We start from the raw sequence: 23,128 nt of genomic DNA on the forward strand, positions 1-23,128 counted from the left end.
TGCTCTTATTGTATTACTTGTATTGTAACACTTGAAATGTATTTGCTTACGATTGAAGGGCGTCTGCTAAGAAATAAATAATAATAATAATAATAATAATACTTTAAATTGAGTGTTATTGTTGTTTCAACCTCATGTAACCCAGTGCTACAGAACTGTGACCAGTCCAGTTCTTGGCATTAGTGCAATTTGAAACAGGACAAGGTTTTGTTGCTGGATCACTAGTACTGGTTCCCCTGCAGTCCCTCCATTCTTTATGCACTACACAGAGTCCAGTTTATTACCACTGTTACATACTGTACAGAAAATGATTAGGTTACAGGAAGCAGCTGTTTAACTTTAATCTTCTGTAAGGAGTTACTGTTTTTGAACAAAACACATACCCAGAAAAAGCAAGCCCAAAAAATAAAAAAAATACCAGAATGGGACAGTTTGCTAATATGAAGTACAAATGATTGAAATATTTCCTAAACATGATGACTCTGTTCAGTGTTCTGGACATTAGAATTTGCTGCACATTTCCACCCTAAGTTTCCTTGATGGGGTTACTGGCAGGGATCTCCAAGGTACGACCACATATTCCTTCAGAACATTTAGAAAATCTGTGCTGTGCTGGCAAGCTCTGAACTAGTGTTATGGAAGAGATTGTCTACGTTACTGAATTTCAGCAGTACCATTCTGTAAGGTTTTTCTTTTTATATGTGAGGATTACATACACATACACAATTACTAGTTTGTTTTTTTTGTAATAGGCTACACAAGTGTCAATCTGACATTAAGTCTGCAAGTAGATATCTTATCCTAGACTTCTAAACGCAGCACTGAAAATGTGAATCATAAATCATTTGGTGTTAGACCCCAAATGCTCTAATCTTGGACTAACATAGTCCAAGATTGTAGTAACTTCTTCTAAAGTAAGCAAGCATATCTAAAACCTCTGTGAATCTGTGTTTTGTTAATAATAAGTATTGCTTCAATATCACTTATACAGCATGTTAAAATAGCTTGTAAAAAAAAAACTGGTGTGTAATATTATACAAAACAATAAATCTTTGTTACTGGTTTTCCACGGGACGCCTGCACCTTTACTCTTTGTTTGACAGCTCATAGGTCACACTAATTACATAATGTAGTGCTATAATGTAGAGAACAGAGTCGAGCTCTTTCTGGATATAAATGAAGACCTTGAAAGGTAAGATATGCATGTGTTTGTGTAATCGGCTTTTGTTTTCGGATAGCAAATATATATGCCAGATCAATTTACAGTTTATAACCTGTTTTTGAGTCATTAGAGGACTGGCTAGTGGCTGCTGTACATATTGTTGCAGAAAGGTGATGGGTGATAATACAGATTTTGAAAGTTATGACATTGACACATTTTCTGCCCCCTGCTGGATATTCAGCTCATTACTCCTGTATACACTTTAGGCATGTTTGAAACTGAGCAGGTCAGTGACATTACTCAGAGGTCTTAAGTAACTGACAAGGTTGCAACGGCAAAGGACTGGACTTTATTTTCTCTGGCAAATACAAAGTGATAATACTTGACAGAAATGTGTGTGGTATAAACAGAGACTGCAGTACAATGCCCTTTCTTACTCCAAACAGCTACAGTGTTTTTTTTTTGGTTTTTTTTCTAGGATATGCAATGGTGCTCCATTAGCCTGCTTTCAGGTGTCTGGTGTTTCTAAAACTTTCTGATTCTTAAACAAACAAACGCAATTTTACCACTCATAGTATAAAAGGTCTCTTGCCATCTACTACAAGAGCTAAAAAAAAAACGTAAAAGGGGACCAATCATAATTCTTAAATATTGTAGTAAAAACTAAACTGTGAAAGGCTCTTGACCTTTAGTATTGAATGTGGTGCATACACACACTTGGAAATAATCATGCTCCACTCTGTCTATGACATTTCACAATTAAGGTTAGCATTACTTCACATTGGGAGCTTTGATCACATTAAAAGAAAGAAAATGGCAAAAAAAAAAACAGGGTAAAAAAAAGATCAATTTAAAACATGAAATTAAGGAAAGAAACATATTAATCATTAAATAGCAAATATACTTTTTTTAATAGGTTAGGCCCCCGCAAAAAGCCCCCCCCCCCCCCAAAAAAAAGACATATGTTTTAAGTACAGATTTTGCTTTTATAAAAATGTATTAGCTTTACAGCATTGGCCAGCTGTGTTTTTATATATTTTTTGTTAGATAACATTTGAAAAACAAACAAACAAACAAACAAACATTCTAAGTTAAATACTCTCCTATTTGCAACATAATATTTAATATTACAGTATATGGTTTTTGTACTTGTTTTATTGCATCATACAGTATTTGCTTTCCACATTCAACAGATGGAGGTCAACAAGTTTCAAATCCCGAGTACTTATAAAAGGAATGTATTATTAAAACTCTTTATAAATATTTAAGTTTGTAACAACAAAATAGAATTTTGGAATCATAATGAATATTACACAACAATGTACTGTTTTAGATTTAGCAGGACACAAAATCTAACCATCTGTAAGACAGGGCAAATTAAACTGTACAGTAATACTGAGGCGTGTTATTTATTTTTGGTACTTTATGTTTTTGATGGATTATGAGTCAAGTTTGACCAGTTTTCCTCAGTGCTAGTCAGCCAAGACCCCCAGTCTAAACCACTGTTAAAGCAATGCAGTAAAATATATATATCTTTTCAGCATAGCACAGCAAAGGCATTCATGCTTCTGCACAACAATACACACATTAGCATATATAACCTCATCACAAAGAAAAATACAGCAAGTGATCAATTGTGACTGTGCACAGAATACATGTACTTTATTTCCTGCAAATGTCCCTTGCTCTCTCATAAGTCTGCAGTGTTACTTATGCAAGAAAAGTAAATCAGTAGAAAATATTGGAAGTGCTCATATGTGCCCCTCGTCTAGCATTTTGTTGACACCATCACAGAGTTTCAGCAAATGGGGTTTGTAAGGTCCAAAGGGGTTGTACAAAACAGCAAGAAACTCGCAATCTGAGAAATGATCAAAGACACTATTGACTCGCCCATGGGATTTTACTGTTAGATGGCGATTGATAACCTGGTGGAGTAACTCCCTGCATTCATTCAAAAGTTTGGACAAAACATTCCGGTCAAAAGTAAAATCAACTTGGTGGAAACTGACGACAGTCATGGCCAACCCATGGACTTTTTTCTTAAACTTCTCCATGAGTTCGAGCTCCTCTTGGTTGAACTGGTTGTTCCTGAAGAGAACGGCCAGTTTGATGACTATCTTGATGAGGTTTTTGGTGATCTTCTCCGCCTCCTTTTTGTTTTGCGTGAACTCTCTGGTTACTCTGTACAGCTCATCCAAGACCTCACTGCTGGTGTCGTCTATCAGTATTGTAGCGATCGACTTGGAGGCCATTTTCCCCAGTATCTTCTTCTGAGCCTGAACTGCCAGGCTCTTGGAACTGAAGACATCTGTGGCCACTGAAATACATAAATAAATAAAAACATTGTTCATATAATGTCCCACTGTTGTCTTTTCTTACAAAGCAAACTCTTGACTGTAAGGTCACAAAAAAAAGTGGCAAACTGTTAGCCATAATTACCATAACACTGAACGAAGTCCTGAATTAACAATCAAATGTTGTATTTACTGTAATAGATCACAGGGCTAACCTAATCTAAACTTCATTTCAAAATTACCTACAATTCATGAACACAACCTCCTGCTGAAGTTACAGAGATGCATTTTTGTCTGAGCAATATGTCTGTTTAAAATTGAGTCAGCAACCAGAACCAGAACTTTCTGCCAACTTCCATTTTGATCAACATTTACATTTTTTGAAAATCTATATTAAAAGGTTCACTGTATTGAGAAATAATTTATTTTTGTAAAGCACCAATGCAGATTCCAACCCAGTAACCTATACCAGATAGCATAATCACTGAACAAATGGAATTATAGGGCATTATTATTTAAGCTAATGATTTAAACATGCAGTGTTAGAGTCAATACCACATGTACAGTAAATATTTAAAAATAACGAACTACTTCAACTAGTTCATTCTAGTTCAACTACTTTGACATTTCAGCAGTTAGATACCCATGATAACCAAAATGATAAGATGTAGGCAAATTGAAGAGGTAATAATACAAAATGTAACAAAAAAAGTTCAGTCTAAAAAGAGAAACCAGGGTCTTCATAGAGTAATCGCATATTCAAATGTGTTGTAAAACGTGTATAACAATCATTCCCGTACGTTTACTGTGTTTTGTACAGCTACAGTGCTGTGCTGTTCTGTGTTACTCCACTGTACAAGCATGTTAACTGCAATCTGGACAGTACAAGATTCACTTGCTTATTCAACACTCTCAATATTTCAGTATTTTGATGTATATAGTAAGTTAGATAGCAAAATAACAAGTGGAGCAATGAAGATGGTATTGAAAGACTGCATTGTCTACAGTACCTCTTTACCAAATAGTTTTAACTGTAGAATTACGATGGCACTTAAGAGACAAGCAGTCATAGAAGTTACATGTAGTGTATTTATTCTCTGGAAACACGTGTGTTTAGCCCATTAGTGGGCTTACTTCAGTAACTGACACCTACTAAATCACCAGAAGTCTCTGCTTTGCAACATAACTCAGTATCACGATGCTCTAGGGATGCAACAGTTACGCATTTCCCAAACCGACACCTTTTGAATAATATTCCAAACTGAACAATACCAACAAAAGATAAGACCAAAAACGATTTTTTCTGTTCAATTAAAAAAAAGCGTTGGCACTAAGCTGGCAGCATTTTAGGGAGCTCTTTGCTGCATGTAGACAGATCATATTAACATCGTTTAATTTTAATATGGTAACATACATTAGAAGTTAGGACAAGACTTAACCGATTGATTCTGACTGCCCTCAGTGGGGATAAAAGTGTCTTTGTACTTAGTCTGAGCATTCAGGTTTGCTGATGAAAGGTGCTGGTGTTACTGTAGTACTACCAGACACAGAAACACTTGGCCTGCGTACCCAAACCTAAATATCTAAGAAGGGAAAAGCTGAAGCTGTATGTTTTTGAGTTTAATAAAAAAAAAAAAAAAAAAATGCTTACTGTAAGCGTCTGTTAAATTACAGTGTAGACCAAATACAAATTAAAATAATAATGCTAAACTGACAAAAACGGCCAAATACAAAAGTATTGAAAGAAAGTAACATGTTAGTTGTTGTTAGATGTCCTGATGACCTGAACCATTGTGAAGCTGGAAAAGCAGTAAACTGAGCAAAGCTGCAAAACAAGCGAAAGGATATCTGGAAACTGCTTTAAAATTAGATGCTTCTCTGAGCAGGTTAGTTTATTCATTTTAAGGAAGTTTCATTTACTGTGTATGTATTGAAATGAGTTTAGTTTGTCTGATTACTTTGTTGCTGCATTTTAAAATCGACATATTGATTTCATTAAAAGTGTAAGGGCATTATCCATAGAGTCGTGTGCATTATAATAACGGGCTATATATAATAAACCAGCATACTAAACAATAACTGCATATGTTTTTTTGAGGGGAGTTCTAACTTTAACTTGAGGCTAATATTTAAATAAATAAAAAAAAAAACTAAACGCATTTCTTTAACAGCAGCAATGAACTCAATCAGCTCATCACAAGGCAACTGTCAGTAAGGAAGCTTGCACAGGTGTTGAAGGCTAGACTAATAGTTACTTTCTCACCTTTTGTCACACGTTGAGGGTGCAAAATTAATTGTGGGATACTTGTGGCTGCCGTACTGAGCTTACACTGTTAAACAAAAAAAAATTCTACCTTTAAAGCTCTGTAAAAGGTTTCGATATTGCAGAACTGTTTTAGTGCCTAGTATAGAGAAAGGGAACACAGATTTATTGTTAAAACACAGACTTTATATGCTGGTCCTGTTAGAGATGACAAACTGGAACAGTTGTACACCACATAGCCTCAAGCTGGAGGAAAAAAGGGTTTCTGCAATATAGATATAACAAATAAAAATACAAAATCCTGTACGAAGGATCTAAAACACACAATAAAACGTGCACATTAGCGAGGGTATCTTTCCTCAAACTCATAGTATTCTGGACACTTAAAATTCATTATTAAATAGAACTGTGAATCCACTATCTTAACAGAGATATGTAGTACATAGACTTGGTGTTATCCAAATATTTATACAGAATTTCAATGTTTTTATGTGCAAATCCAACTTGATTTTTACAACCCCCGCCTTCATTTGTCTACAAGAAGTGTCTGACCTTTCGCGATACTTCAGCTGTTTTCCATGTATGGTGAAGTCTGATAATTAAGGAATTTTGTAAGAAAAACAGACTTATTTGGAAACCTACTTGAATATAAACCTTGTCATCTGAAATTTAACTGAAGACCACCCAATATACTTTGCCAACATTTCTATTGCATGGACAATTCCAAGGCACCTGGGATGTGCTAATCATATCCTGAAAGATTCATATATTTAAAAATGTGCTGTAATTAGCACACACCCTATTTTTACATTCAAGATATTTATATTAACCCACATTAGGGTTGCACTGAGTCTACAAGGGAAATAACCATCTTCTGCACTTAATGTTGGTGGAAGTACTAAAGGTTTTTTAAAAAATCATGACAACAGGAGGTCTTTATCGAAGGCCAGAACAAAGCTATGGAGGTCTAAACATGTAAAAAGCTAAAATGATATTGGGATCGAAAGAACTCTGTCCACTTCAGCGAATGCCAGACTGAGTAAAGGAGCATGGCAGGCAGCTCAGACACGGCAGTCATGAGTTTCTGAGCTGATATTTCTTATGAAAACAATGCCAATACAAAATAAAATGTCAACACAGAAACTGTGGCATGGAATATAAAACACACTTTAAACAGTATCATATAACACATAATCATTTGACAAATACACAGTCAGTTATGAGTACTGTTATCTTCAGCAAAGCATGCATATCCCAGGCAACAGAGATATACAGCAAGGAAGATGTCTATAAACACTGTACTGTACATATGTCATTATTACCCATTTTGTACTTCCTACTAGAGAATCAGTTATCCATTGTGATCAAACTTGAAAAAGGACATTATTTAATTTAGCATATGTCTTTAGCATACGTGATTTCACAGACCCCGATTAGCACTAATCTTGGTCGACTAAATGAGAAATCAGGGTCTGTGAAACCAGCCAGAAAACCTTTTGTGTAAACAAAGACTAGATGGGAGATTTTAGTATGATTCAGTTTATGATCAGAACAAATCATTAAATCTGAACAAGGTCTAGTGCCAACTGGTTTGGATTAGCAAGAGTAATTTACACAGTACTGATTCAATGTAATTTGATCCACACGTAATTTAAACCCACACGTGTGTGTTAATGTTCTAGCTGAGTTGCCGATCATGCGTACTTTCAATTACAGTTCAGTAAGACTGTACATTTAAATTCAAATGAATATGCTTTACAGCGAAATTCTTACACCAACTTCAAATTAGCGAAAAAGAAGAAAAAAATAGTAACTGCTTCTATATATATATATAATATATATAGTAACAGCAGGAAGGACGTTAATATCTTCTCTGCATGAAAAACATGTGCAAATGCACATTGGTTTAATTTAATTGTTTAATTTAATGTTTTATTGTTTATTTAGATTTGTTAATTGTTTTATTATTAATAGTCCCTTGCACCTGGTGATCATTGTAAATTAGAGCCAGGTGCAGGGTATTTGAGGAAAGCCGCCAGTCTGTTCTGGGCTGCTGGTGTGTATAGGAGCCTGCTTGATAGTGTGCTCAAGCGTAAAAAGAAAGGTAGTGTAAAACCTGTGTGGTTTGTTTTGTTTATTTGTCAGGTAAACGGCTTAGCCGTCCTGCAAGATAGTTTCGGTTCCTGTGTTTTAGTTATTGCTCGAATAGAGCTAGGTGTTTATTTTGTTTTTGTTATTATTAAAATAAATAGTGTAAAAGTGCTTTAAAACCTCCATTCCTATGTGTTGGGTCTGCTTTTAAAGGGGCAACGAACCGCAGAGAGTGCATCCGGTTCACATTATTTATATATATATACACACACACAAACACACGGAAAATAATAGAACTCAACTTCCTCATTATTAAAGCACAACATATGTCACTGCACAAACATGCTTGAAAAGTTTGTTTTTCTTACGAAAAAAAATGGAGAATCATGAATCCGGCACAATACAAGCATTGACTAGGGCTTTTCAGAAAACAAATACTAGGACCACCCTACTCACTTCTGACAAATTGCCAGACGAGGGGTAACTGGCAAGTTTTATTCGAACTTCAGTCTAACCCTTTACCCTGTAGGGGATGTGGGTCCAAAACTGTAAGTATTGCTGTAAGACCCTTGGGTACCAGTCTTACAAATTCTGTAAAAAACATTTGGTCCACTGGTCATTAAACCCCCTTGAAATTTGAATTTCTGCTATTTGTACCAAGTTTAGGCCGTAATAACTTGCGTGGGGGGGACTCCAAAAAATCATATGTTTGGATCTACAAGCATCAAGCAAAATATTATTGTATCCGGGGATTTGGGATTTTTGAAGTTGCATTTGTCATGCATTCAAGAATTGCTTATGGCCACTTTGGGGACGCTAAAGTGCCACATAGTTCTATCCAAACTGGCTATTTCTTCAATTGTGCATTCTGAGGATTGATCTAGAGGAAAAAGTAACAGTATGTGCTTCCACTGGCACTAGCTTGGAGCTGAGGGGTTATGAACTCGCATGGGACTTGGAAACCAAACGTTTTTCACAGAATTTGTAAGACTGGTTCCTAAGGTTCTTACAGCAATACTTACATTTTAGGACCCACATCCCCTACAGGGTAAAGGGTTAGGCTGAAGTTCGAATAAAACTTGTCAGTTACCCCTCGTCTGGCAATTTGCCAGAAGTGAGTAGGGTGCTCCTAGTATTTTTTTTTCCTGAAAAGCCCTATTCAATACAAGTAGAACGAGGTGCCACACATGATGGTAGCATCTAAATTGCACCCAGGGTGTTTTTTTCTGGTCAAGGTCCCTTTCTCACTTAAGGTTGACATTTGCAAGGTCACAGGTTGAAGGGGAAATAAAAAAAAGAATAATGGCTATCAGTTCTGAACTCAGCGTGTCTGAAAACCCTCAGGTGAATTTTTCTAGGAAAATCTGAGATGGACGGGCAACGGCACTGGTTGAGTTGGCATGGAATGACCCAAAATCATATAAAGGCCTAAAAACTTGGGGTGTGTCATGTATAATTTGTATGTTATCAAATTGTACATTTTGTTGTACAAACCCATTTTCTTTAAGATGCCTGATTTAAATAAGCACAGTTTAAAAGAATGGAGACATGCTGAAATGTTTCTGTCAAATGGTTAGACCAGCAAGTATTTTTTTTATATGAAATTCAAGGCCAATTATTATTTATTTCTGTCTGTCAAGTGTTCAGTTATATTCTGTTTTCATTGTTCACCTTTTTTGTTCCATGGTTCCAACTATCAGTGTAAAAACAAACAAACAAACAAACAAACAAACAAACAAACAAACAAACAAAAATATTAACATATGAACAAACCCATTATTTATAGGCATCAAACAGATCTAGACCTTTTATAAAATCTGCTGGCTTTTTTTTTTTTTTTTTTTTAAATAGTTGGCCGTCACCTACACAGCACTGAGCCTTTGTGACATACATAATATGTTATCAAAACTGTACTGGGGCCTGTTATCGCAGGATATCTGGATTTCAAATTCCATTTCAAAAGGTTTCTTGTCATATAATTAAGAACACTATGTTTATTTCCCTCTATATAAAACAGACAGCTCCACAAAACAGGGGCTCAGAGGGTATTGTATGCTGCACAAACAATACAAACTGGAGTGGGGCTAATTCAGTCTCTTCTTGGCTTTAGCAGTGTGGTCAGATGGTGTATGGCTACTAAAATAAAACATCCAAACAGCACATCATACACTAACAGAAATCAAAATATGCATTTTAGTTAAAGCATGATCATGTTCTGTTTCCCTTACCACGGTCCCATTAGAGTTGCCCTATATTTTTCAAATCTGGTCCTTTTTGCACTGGCTTGGTGTTTAGAGTAATATCCCAGATACTGTACAAGGCTGACCAAAACTGCAAGTTTATCTACAATAAAAGTAAAATGAATTATGAGTACTGTATATAAAAAATGATGTCCTTCCTCTCCATATTAATCCTGCCAGTGGTTTCCCCAACTTTTCAGAAGTCTTCATCATCTTTATTTATTTATTTATTTATTTATAATAAATAAATAAAAATAAATACATAAACAAGCTTGCTAAGTTCAACTAATACAAAACTACAAACAAAAAAGTGCTGTATGAATTGAATTGTATCACATAGATACAAACACTAACTATTACTGGAGAAATATCCAGAATTACAAAAAAGGTCTACTTTACACATACCGGTAGTTATTTTTCACAGTGACTGTGTACTTTGGTTTGAATTACAAGTGAACACATGCCTGTGCTAGAAATCAACACATAAATCAAGTTCTATCTGTGGTCATCTGTTTTAGCAATACAGCCACAAGCACCATCACACAAAAAAGCAGGCCTCTGACACATTTACTGTTTCGGTACATGAATATGTTTAAGCAGAACTTGAATCTGTTACTCAAAAACAAATAACGTGCAGTATATTGGAGGGATAATTACTTGTCCATGTTTTTTTCCCCCTCAACAATGTTCAAAGCTTTACACCAACTAGTCATTACTCTGTCACAGGAACCACTTTTTTCTTGGAATGATGTTCATTTTCAATTATTGTCAAGTTTCTCGACTGCAACTAAACTTTAGAAGAGATCTCAGCTTGCAGTCTATAGTGTAGACAAAAACAGATATTTTCAGAGGTCAGACTGTAAATTCAATTCAGCAGTTAACCTTGTCTGCCTGCATTATCGTTTCAGGAAATTCACATGTATAAGAACAGAAGTATATTTGTATATGCTGTTGTAAGGCCCCCCGGATTAAGACTGGTCTGCGCCCTTGAAATGTTACCCATACTAAAAAACTGTGGTTTAAGTGCTCTTCTTCATTCATCTTTCTCCACTCTCTTCACCAGGGGTGTCAAACACCAGTCCGAAGGCTGCAGGGTCTTCTGGTTTTCATTCAAACTTAACCTCTCAATTAACACCATTGATCTAATTATTTGTTCAATTTGACTTTTTTTTAATATTTACAGTTGATGGTTTTAAACATGCACTTGATTCAACGTACGCTACCTATGAAACATTTTGAGACCTGAAGAGAAAAGTGTTAAACATGTCCAGTTAATCAAATAATTAGACCAGTTAAGCAATTTAGAGCTTGGGTGGAACGTAAGCCACAAGACACTGTGGCCCTCCAGGAGTTTGACACCCCTGTTCTTCACTCTCGGTCTCTCGTCACTCTTCATCTCTCTCCTACACGCTCACAAACAAGCACTCTTGTTCTTTTTATACCATGAGGCCAGGGGTTGATCGACAATGAACCAATCAATCACTCACCACCTGGCCACATTCCACACTCTCCCAATCAACTAATAAAACAAATCTAACAAAATACCAATCACACAATTTATCACTTAAACAATTAAACAATCAAACAATGCAATGGGCTGTGCAAATGCAGCCATCTTGGCCCCAGGCTGTTTCTCTGCATCCGAGTCAAGATGGCTGCCAAACACACACCCACACCCACACCTGTGTCCAGAGCCTCTGCTCTCACATATACAGTAACATAAAAAACGCTGCCACCATTATTTATTTATTTCTTTTTTTTTAAGCCTGGCTGATTGCTAACCTTGCTTGATCTGTGGCACTGTGAGACAAACCAACCCCAGGTGATTTTCCTCCCTAGCCCACAGGAGCGCAAAAGGCCAATTACAGCACTCTGTGGTTCCCTAGACAAGATCAGATAGAGCAGCAAGCTCCAGATCAACTGTAGTGCCTTTACTACTGTAGGCCAGCCCCAATCAAATGTATTGCAACAATTAGGCCTAGTTCTCGATAAATGTAACATGGGAAACACTTCTGACATGCAATACAATATTTCATGTTAATTATGCATAAATGATAAACTTCTGTGTTCTTAGACGTGAGCTTGAATTGGATTATTAAGATGTTTGGTTCTTTTTTTAAAATTTTACTTAACAGGTTATTTCCTTTATTTTCAGTCGATTATTAACTGGAGTACAAAAAAGTTTTGAAAATATGCCCAGAAGTTCTGTTATATCCAGTACCTTGTAAGATCCTCCCCACCAGGTTTGAGATTATATATATATATATATATATATATAGTAAACGAGCTGCAACTCACTCACGGTTTGTTGCCCCTTTAAAAACAGACCCGGGACACAAAGATGAAGTTTTCCAGCGCTATTTTTAATAAACACAAAAACAAAATAAACAAAACAAACACCTAGCTCCTTCAGGTCCCTGACTAACTCGCAGGACGGCTAGGCCGTTTACCTGGCATAAACAAAATAAACTGCACAGTTGTACCACAACACCTACTTTTTCAATCAACTGCGCGGACACAGAATCCACCATCTGTCTCCGTCTACTCAGCAGCCTCGAGCAGACTGACTGCCTCTCTTAAATACCCTGCACCTGGTTCTAATTTACAATTACCACCAGGTGCAGGGGATAATAAACAATAAAACAATTAACAATTAAAAAGAACGTGCATACGCACATGTTTTATGCAGGGAGGCTATTACCCCCTCCCTGCTGTCTTACTAATATATATATATATATATATATATATATATATATATATATATATATATATATATATATATATATACACATACATATACACACACACATATACATACATATATATATATATGTATGTATATGTGTGTGTGTGTGTGTATGTATGTGTGTGTGTGTGTGTGTGTGTGTGTATATATATATATATATATATTATATATATATATATATATATATATACACACACACACACACACACACACACTCCTTTTAGCACATATAAAAGAATAATCTTTTCTTAGGCCAGTGTTATTTAATTTCAACACATAATATTTTACTATTCATAACTACCTCCTTACTTCTGCAAAAATAAAAAAAGGCATGTTACCGGAAACGCAAAAGTTTAATGTTAAGAACTCTGCAACTATAATGTTCTGAATCTTTCTTTCAGCAATGTATCGCTACTTCCTCAGAATGAAACAGCATTTCCCCAAAATGTTCCCTCACTCTCTCTTACACAAATACAAGCTCCCTTTGTACATCAAAATACTTCCAAAATATTAAAAAAGTCACTAGCCTTGAACAACTGTGTTTTTGTTGGACATACTCCAACAAGCTCTTTTTACTATCACAGTAAATTCAGTCTTTTTTTGGTACACAGCTGTGGCCAAAAGCTTTGCATCACCTAGAATTTTACTACATGAACATCATTTACATATTTTATTTACCATCATGTATTCAAATCAACTGCAAAATAATATCGCAAAAAGTCCTAATAGCAGTGCAGCATTTCATGTACTACTATGTCGCATTTTTCAATTTGTTAGCTTTTTCGTTAAGTATATGGAATACTACAAAGCGGTATGCAATTCAATATGTTAAAGTAACATTCTTCACTTGGTTTCATTTAACTTTATGAAGCAAAATTAGTTAATTCAATAGGGTAATGCAAAACTTTTGGCCATAGCTGTACATTAAGATAAATGTCAGCACCTAAAACATATGTTAAAGCTGAAAACTACACAGAAATCCCTTGAGCTTTTACCTTTCCTTGCTCCTACCCTTGATATATAAAATACATAATAATAATAATAATAATAATAATAATAATAATAATAATAATAATATAGCATTAATACATAATCCTAGGCTATCAAGTACTGTACACTTTTCTTTAAAACAGATTTATTACAATAGCGTTCAATTCACTGCCAGGCTAGAGCAAAATATGATGTGGAAGTGCTTTCTGAAAATAAATACAGCTTCAGACCAATAGAAACAATATAGTTGGTCTGATTCAATAGCTACATACACGTTTGCTTTTGAAACGCAGCAGTAACTATAAGAACATTCTTAACACAAAACAGACTTACCTACAGGTACTTATTCCTGCTTCAAACAAGTTTACAACATTGCAAACATACCTTCTTTTGATTCCTCAGCTTCTGAGCCCATGGTTTCAATGTAACTCACTGGAGATTGGATTACAGCTTATGTGCACTTAAAGCAAAAACAGACAACTTCTCAAAAAAGAAAGAAAACAAAGCCTGAGCTGGATAGTTCTGTAATGTCAGCAAATGAGAAATTAGCTCAGGAAAACGGATTCCACTTCCCCTCAATTCAACTTCCAGGCAAGTGCCTGAGACACAGTCTGCTGTTTTCACGTGAAGGCCAAATGGCAGCAGATACTATTTCTTTATCCTTCTGCTACTCCGGCTCCTGGATAGGGTGGAGTTAATTTGTCGGTGCTTTTTTTTTCTGGAGTAAGTCATCACTATGAAAGTAATGTATTAAGTAGAATGGTACGGACGCTCAGCAGGGAGTGCCTTCCTCGCAGTTTAATTAGGGTCAGCACAAAAAGACCTCTGACTGCAAGGGAAATACATTAAATACTTTCAGTCAAATTGCACCTCTCAGCACCACCAACTATCTGGAAATGTGTGGCATCTGCCAACAGCAGACTTTTAAAAAGGAGAGACATTGTGAAGTGTCTAAAATGCATTAAAAAAAAAAGCCAGCAGAGATCATTATCATGAAAAACAAACAAGGAAGTCTGCATATAATTGTTTTGTTTTGTCTACAGCGGATTACCTTCTTTTTAAAAGTTGATCAAAACATATTCTGATACGTAAACCATAAAAAATTACTTTAATAAAAATAAAATATACAAAACACTATGAAAACAACTGAAAATGCTGAAGCCTTTACATTTGTTAACTAAATACACAAACAGAATGCACCTCCTCACTGCAACATGGAGAGAAAAAAAATCTCTGAAATACTTATACTATAAGTGGTTTGCAAATACATAGACAGCTATTAAGTAACTTCTGGCTGTTGGTGGTTTCCACTCTGGAAGTTCTCCACTGCCATTTTACATTTCTAAATGACTGGTTAGAAACATTATCTTTTAATGGTGCAAGGAAAGGTGTTGTGTGGATTCTCAAGGTCACAGAAGGGATTAAAATATAAACATTAAATATGGTGGTTGTTGGAAGCTTATGTGTTCACTGGATTTTCCAAATTGCAAGTTACAGAAAATGTAGCTGGTCACTAAGATCACCATGGTAACATTTCAGTACAGTTTACCTGGATAAATAATGGTTGCTATAATTTCTGCCTCGTCCCCATAGAGTACATTGGCTGGACTGTGTTGGTATGCCGCCATACCTGCTCTGTTGATAAACAAAGGACTTCAGTCTAAAAAGCAGTCGCTCTGGCACCAATCAAGAACACAACATTAAATCACCGAGATGGAATGTGAAGTTTCTGTTTCATCGTAACAGGGTTCCCTCAGCTTACAATCTTAGATTGGCTACCTGTTAGCCTTTAGTCATGAATTAACAATTGGTGAGAATTGTTTTGTAATAACGACAATACATGAGCATACTGACACTGCTAAATATAGCCCTTCCTGAAGGGGAAGTAGCAGAAAAACAAATGTTCCTTACTATTGCAGTCAGCCTTCAGCTTGCAAGCATTTGTCAAACTGACATTTCATTCCAAAATATACTTGTGCTGCAGTACATTAGTATAAAAAAAATTACAGTATGTGTTGTTCAGAAAGGCAGACCCAAGGTCAATTATAGTTACAGTACCTTCCAAATGTCTTTGCGTTACTGACAGCACAAACTGTACAGTACTATTCATCCTTGCCAAGTAACTACAATATTGCACCACCCTGTACATTCTACAACCTACGTCACGGTTGTGTCATAAACAGCATTGTATTTTTACTTTTTGATAACCTAGCATGTTTTTATTATTATTATTAACAACAATGAGATATAGTCAGATATTCTTAATTTTGAAACATTTCATTTGCACTGTACTTTACCAGACCAGAAGATGTATTTTTCACCACTTTGATTACTGATGGGATGACCAGTTACTGTTCAGGCTGCTTTTCCCCAGATTACTCAAATCTCAAACACTAAGTTATTACACAATCACTTTATTGGTCGTTCCATTTTCAAGGTTTTATCAAGATTACAAGTTAATTTAAACATCCATAGGACCAAAAACAATTGATCTCACTGGAAAATCTGGATCAACCTGCATCGCAGTTGTTTCAGCTAAATAATAACAATGGTTCCAAACAATTTCTTAGTAACAATAAAGTGATTTAGTGGAACATACTGTCCTCCTTTTAAAGGCTATACAAACACGTCAGTCTTGCAACACTTAGTGCCTTGGCCTGAGCCACCATGGGCAGTCAGGAAGGCATCAATTCAAAACGCAACTCCATCCTCAGCATTACTGATTCTCAGTTCTTCATGAAAGTTGGGACTAAAACCAAGCACCTACAATCAGAATCAAAGCCTGTCAGAATAGATCTCTCTCATAGTGAATGAAACTGGCTAAACAGGGTGATGCAGTTTCTAAATAATACACAATGCATTCAAGTAGCACACATCCAAGACACATTTGACCTTCCACAGTCAGTACTGTGTTACTGGACATCAAACAGGACTAACACTATAAAACAGTCACACTGTCAACCATCTTCCATGAGAACACTTTGAAGAAAGGCTCAACCTTAAATGCAAAAACATTTGAAGACAAATCACCAGCATATGTCTAGCAATAATAATAATAATAATAATAATAATAATAATAATAATAATAATAATAATAATAATAATAATAATAATAATAATAACAACAATAACAATACCACTACTACTACTACTAATAATAATAATATCAAACTATAACCATAGTTTCTATGGTTTGACATACTCTACTACGTTTAAGCTTTAAACACGAACACACATTTTAGTGGGCTTAATTTCACTTTTTTTTCTAGTTGAGTGATAACTATATTTATAAAAAATGGTCCCTTGCTTCATCAGAAATTGGAGTGAACAATTAAATAAAATTCAGCTAAACTATTACATTGAGAATAATTACATATATTCTTGAAGCCTTTTTTTAATGTTGATACAAAAACATATTTGGTGTAAAGCCGTAGAAAACACACACACACACACACACACACACATTATATATATATATATATATATATATATATATATATATATATATATATATATATATATAATGCCATAGTGTTTTCAGAATGAGCACAGTTTACGGATTGTTTTATTAAACCTCTTAGAAGGCATCAGCCTTACTTTTTTGTACTTGAAACCAACGTTTTCTAATTGATTGCATGTTAAACCTCTTTACGCTAGCACAAAAACTCCTTTCTGATAAATATCTTTAGAAAACCAGAATAAAGTGTACCGGTACCTACTTATTTCCAGACGTCACGCATATAAATGTGAATAAAACAAATGTAACAAAAGTAGATTTGTTTCTGACTTTGCTATGGAGGGCATGTAGGGCGGGGAATTCAAAAACCAGACATCCTGCTATGGGCTCCCTAATTTGTTACGTGATTTGTAGGGTGGGGAATACAGGCTGTCAGTTTTTATGCCCCAGACCAGTGGTTCCCAACCTGTGGTCCATAAGTAAACTCCAGGTGGTCCTCAAACATCTCCCAAAGCAGTATTACACAATCACATGTACTGCTGCAAGATCTGTATTACTAAGCAACACAAAACACAGCTTTAACCACATCATGGGGCAGCAGTGTGGAGTAGTGGTTAGGGCTCTGGACTCTTGACCGGAGGGTCGTGGGTTCAATCCCAGGTGGGGGACATTGCTGCTGTACCCTTGAGCAAGGTACTTTACCTAGATTGCTCCAGTAAAAACCCAACTGTATAAATGGGTAATTGTATGTAAAAAATAATGTGATATCTTGTAACAATTGTAAGTCGCCCTGGATAAGGGCATCTGCTAAGAAATAAATAATAGAATTATAAGACATGTATGTAGTCCCCCCCGCCCCCCCTTAACGGTTTTATTTAAATACAGGTGACTTTATAATTTATATTAGCTGCCTTTGATACAATACCAAACATCGTCTTCAAAGCCGCCATTAACTGAAACATCTTTTTAATGTGAAACAAATACTGAATAACTGGCACACTTGTCTTATGCATTTATGTGACCAGTAAGTCATGTAAATGCACATCTTTCTATCCTGTGCTCTCATTCTACTGCTTGTTTTCACTGTTCAGAAAAAAAAAGAAAAAAGAAAAAGAAATCTGTCTCCAGCCTTTTCGCACAGCAAAAGGAGTGCACCGCATGCAATATTCCTAACTTGGTTGGAATGACTAAATTAATAATAATAATAATAATAATAATAATAATAATAAATAATAATAATAATAATAATAAAATTAAAACCAGTGTTTTTACATTTTCAAACATATAAATGATGTGCTACACTGTTGCCATATAGGACTATTCCTATTATTTCCATATTAGACATTTTTGTAGAAGTTAATGTGAAACAAAAAGAGGCTGTATTTGTTGCTTGACTTGTGAGTTGTACCGTAGTGTGAATGATTGATTTCATGTTTAATTTCCAAGTTTAATATCTCACAACACTATACGTCAAAAGGAAATTCTCTAAACACTACCTCTGGAAATAATGTGTACAGTCTGTTCTTGACACCGTCATATTTAACAAAAACAGGAATTGATGAATCTCAGCCACAAGAAAATAAAGCCTCTGTGTCAAATACAATCCAGAATATTTAGCACTTGTATTTACATTTACTGGATCCGAGGACAACCCAAAGCCCCAGTGTGTTATTTGTCAGGAGGTTTTATCAAACAAAGCTCTTAAATCTGCAAAACTGAGACGTCATTTATCTACAAAGCACTCAGATTGTGAAAAAAAACCAACAACTGGACTTCTTTAAACAAAAGAAAACAGGAACTTTGCTATCAGCAACTTTCAGTACGCAAAATGACAACATTGCTTAATGAACTGGTAGCAAAGATTCCACCACAGGGATCTCATTAAGTTAGGTTATAAGATAGGTTATATAATACTTTACTGTCTACATGTACTTATACATGTACACATACAAATGAGTTTAAAAATGCTGTTGTGAAATAATACGGGGCGCATGCTCTGTTGGAAAAATCCAAACACCAAGATGGTCCCTACATTGAAAAAGGTTGGGAACCACTGCCCCAGACCAATGGTACTACTCTGTCCCATGACATATACAGGAGTCCAACTCACTGTATATGTTCCAATCAACATTTAAAAGACACTCATGATTGCTCAGGTCCTTTGCTGTGCTCAGTGATTTGGGGGGTTTGTTTCACATTGTCATTCCATCCTGTAACAGATACAATAGGCAGTTCTCTTTTATTGCTTCACAGTAGGTCTCTGTGGTGCCAGGGTATGCTCACATCAAATGAGCTAATCCAGATATTTTCTGGTAACTGCATGGTAGTTGCATGTGACATTTTCAAGCAAAGTGACTCAGATGAGGACTTCTGAATTTCACCTACAATAACTAAATTCCTTCAACAGGTGTCTGAAGGTTCCACTTAATAATTACTAGATTTTCTGTAACATGTTGTAGGTTCACTGAAATATTCAGAATAAATGGCAAGGTGTAAGCGAAGATCTTTTCATCATTCTTCTGACAAAAAATGTTTCCAAAACCTCACTTCAGTTTTGCCAAATACACAGGAAAAGATGAGAAGATGTACAATCATAGCTAAAGTACACATAGAGGACTTGGCCACATGATGACACAATTAGTGACACAATTTCCCCTGGGAGCTATTTCTCAACAAAATGAAAACACTAGTTATTATTAACTTAAATATAAATAGCACAGCTACCAGAGCAACGCTGTTAGTCAAACACAAGATACGTTTACAGTACAGTATTTATTTATTCAGTTAACCTGGAGATTTGCCCATTGAGACTAAGGAGTTATTTATAAGGGTGTCCAGGAAAACGATCAAGGCAATGTAATCAAAAACAACAAACCCATTAAAACCAGTATGATTGAAACTTAAAAAACAACAACTTCATAAGGAGATCAAAAGGTCAGAAAAACAAGATTGGCAAAATCCATTTAACAATGTGGACTGAGGAAGAAGCATTGGCAAGAGGTTCTGAGCAATTTCCAAATGCAATCTTTAAACTCAGAAGAAAAGATGGTTAAATTCCATATTCAAACTATGATGACAATAATTTCACGACTTCATGAGTTAATCTGCCAAAGATAATTCTCTCTCATACCGGTTCGAACCCTGGGAACCTAAACCACACCCAGTGCTAGTCCGTACCACTTACTGTAGATACGATGGTGCCAGGCCTTCAAAAGGTAGAACAAATATGGCAAAAGGTGTCCAATCAGTCCTCGAGGGCCATTCTACTCCAGGTTTAACAGGTACAATTATAAAACTACTTCAAGGTCTGGATGAAGGTTCATTCAATGAGACAATTTAGAACACTGTTGTGCCAAAGACCAGGACTGGAAGGGCCCACTTTGGCCACTTCAGAAATAAGGTGCACAACATTAGATAATTTTCTCAGAGGTATCACTCATGCTATTTGGTTTCCAGTTCTGTTTTCTTCACATTCTTGAAACTATGTTTTTTAAAAGTCTGGGTTTAGCAAGGTTCATAGCTTTCTGTAAAGAGCACAACGTGCTGCTTCTAGTTAAATTACTCAAATACAGTTTACATCAATGTGAAACTAAAGGTAGTAACGTGAGACTCATTTGATTACTAGTCTCACCTTCTACAGCTGTGTGAGCCTCCTGCTGACAACGGCATTCCAATGGGCTAGCCGAGTTAATTTCAGCTTCTAGCGAGATGCAATGAGTCTGTTTTATTTTTTCATTACAGGTAAGCTTGCACAGGTGTTGAAGGTGAGACTAAAATACGTTTCAAGCGTGTAATGAATACTGAATCAAAGCAATGGAAGAAGTGGAAACCAAAAAATATAATATTATGCAGGTGTGAGAATTATTTAATTTTGTACAACCTATTTATTCTACCTTTAAGTTATTATTATTATTATTATTATTATTATTATTATTATTATTATTATTATTTATTTCTTAGCAGACGCCCTTATCCAGGGCGACTTACAATCGTAAGCAAATGCATTTCAAGTGTTACAATACAAGTAATACAATAAGAGCCTTAAACATGAAACAATGCCAATAAAACAGCCAACACCTTAAAAAGGTGAGGGGGGTAATCTGAGTACACATCACTGAAGATACATCAGAATCAATATTAACTAATTATACAGAACCCTCAAAGATAGTAAGCCTATGAAACTATTTGTATGCTTCATCTCTGTAAAGAAAACATTTTTTGGGGGGGAAACTTAAAAGTAGAGCATCAACAGCAGAACTGGTGGCATCGCCCAGGATTACAGTACTGTATATGGCAGTAGAGCCCTGGATAGATGCAATGCAAAAAAAAATGAAAGAAAAATAATAATAAAAAAAATACAGAAAATTAGAAACATCATTTTGGCTATGTTGTCTCTTCTTTCCTGGAACAAGTAACTACTAAAGCTAGTAGGAGTCTACAAGGGTCTCAATATTTTAAACCATTAAACAGAAACTCCCTTTTTAAACTGCGCATCTGTTTTTAATACATGCTGGTCTCCATGTGGTACTGTATTGAATAAGTGAATTAGGAGGGTTTTTTTTTTTATTATTTTGCAGCAGCAGCAGCATGATGAAACACACTTTACTGATGAAAATAAATAAGAAAATACATTCACATTTTGTATTATAATTATTTTAGAATTTAGAATTAAAGTGATGGATTTTATATAGCGTGGTAAAAAGGTGAGACTTAATTTTTACATGCAAACAAAGCTTATATCACAGTTTATCCCAATGTGTAAAAAAATGTGTTTAATTTACATTATGCTAGTTAATTCAATGAAGCATTTGAGATTTTTTATAACATTACATTTTACTGTGTCAGCTTTAATGCGGAGTTGATGTGGAGCAAGTCTGAATATTTATTATTTTCCAAAAAATGCCATTTCAGTTGCAGTCTTACTTAATTCCAAACGGGGGAGCCATAAACACAGGCTCAAAAGGGATCAATGACAAAAACAATGGATGCATCTGCAGTAAGTGTACACACTTTTGTGTACTGGGAATGGGCTTTCCCTAACATTCATTTGTGTTGTAAATGACATCCCCCCTTGGCTAATTTAAGACATCAAAGCTGCATCTTGCTGTTGCAACTCAGTTTCAATCACAATGGACACACCCTTCACTGCATAAAAGAGGAGTTAACATGTGATCATTTGATTTACATTTACAGAAGATAGTTAGATAGTATAAACTACATGTGTTGTAAATCACTAAATGTACCACTTCCTTCTGCCAAAGAAAGGTTTGGACTTTATTACAACAGAGGTACAAACAAGAGAAAGCATACTATTGCATACTGTTGTCAGTATACTTACTATATAATCATTTAAAATCTATAATGCATTTGCTAGTACAATGATACCTGAAAGACATGCATCTTATTTGTTTCACCTTCTCAAATGAATTATTGTAGTACCATATCTCAAAATGTCTATAAAATGGTATTTGAGAAAACAAGAGTCAAAGGATTATTTTCTGACGCAGATATTTTACCAGCACTCAGACAACTCAGGCTGTAATTAACTGCCAATTGAAGCTCTTACACAAGCTAGCTCATTAAAAGTAACTTAATGCAAAATAAACATGTGTTACGCCTAATATCAATGCTTTAGCTAATGATATTGTTTTGTTTTACTTAATCAATGGGGTATGGCTGTTACCTGATTGATAAAATGTTCTTGTGCACAAAACCTAAATCACCTAGTGATTAAAAAAACAAACAGATGTGGGTTAAAATCAACTTCCATACTTTTTGTTTGCCAAATGATCACCACTATAATCAGATTCATGACTGACACAACTGCTTTGATAACTTTACAGTCAGAGAATCCATAAATGTTATTATTATTTGTATTGTTCTGT

At 35.4% G+C, this 23,128-nt stretch overlaps 1 protein-coding gene across 2 annotated transcripts in view; it reads right to left on the minus strand.

Annotated features, from left to right (window-relative positions):
• Nucleotides 1-1,488: 1,488 nt before the first annotated feature.
• Nucleotides 1,489-23,128, minus strand: part of LOC117426311 (tumor necrosis factor alpha-induced protein 8) — a 34,392-nt gene continuing 12,752 nt past the window's right edge. Inside the window, exons 1-2 of one of the 2 annotated variants that reach the window (XM_058992599.1) lie at nt 14,171-14,680; nt 1,489-3,479 (exon numbers count right to left, since the gene is read on the minus strand). In XM_058992599.1, the coding sequence (XP_058848582.1) occupies nt 2,914-3,479; nt 14,171-14,201 (597 nt within the window). In that variant the 5' untranslated portion in view covers nt 14,202-14,680 and the 3' untranslated portion in view covers nt 1,489-2,913. Of the gene's footprint in view, nt 3,480-14,170; nt 14,681-23,128 lie in introns of those variants that run through there. The other variant, XM_058992601.1, reaches the window with a different exon arrangement.

Source organism: Acipenser ruthenus, chromosome 2, assembly GCF_902713425.1.
Source record: "Acipenser ruthenus chromosome 2, fAciRut3.2 maternal haplotype, whole genome shotgun sequence".
Classification (NCBI taxonomy): Eukaryota; Metazoa; Chordata; class Actinopteri; order Acipenseriformes; family Acipenseridae; genus Acipenser; species Acipenser ruthenus.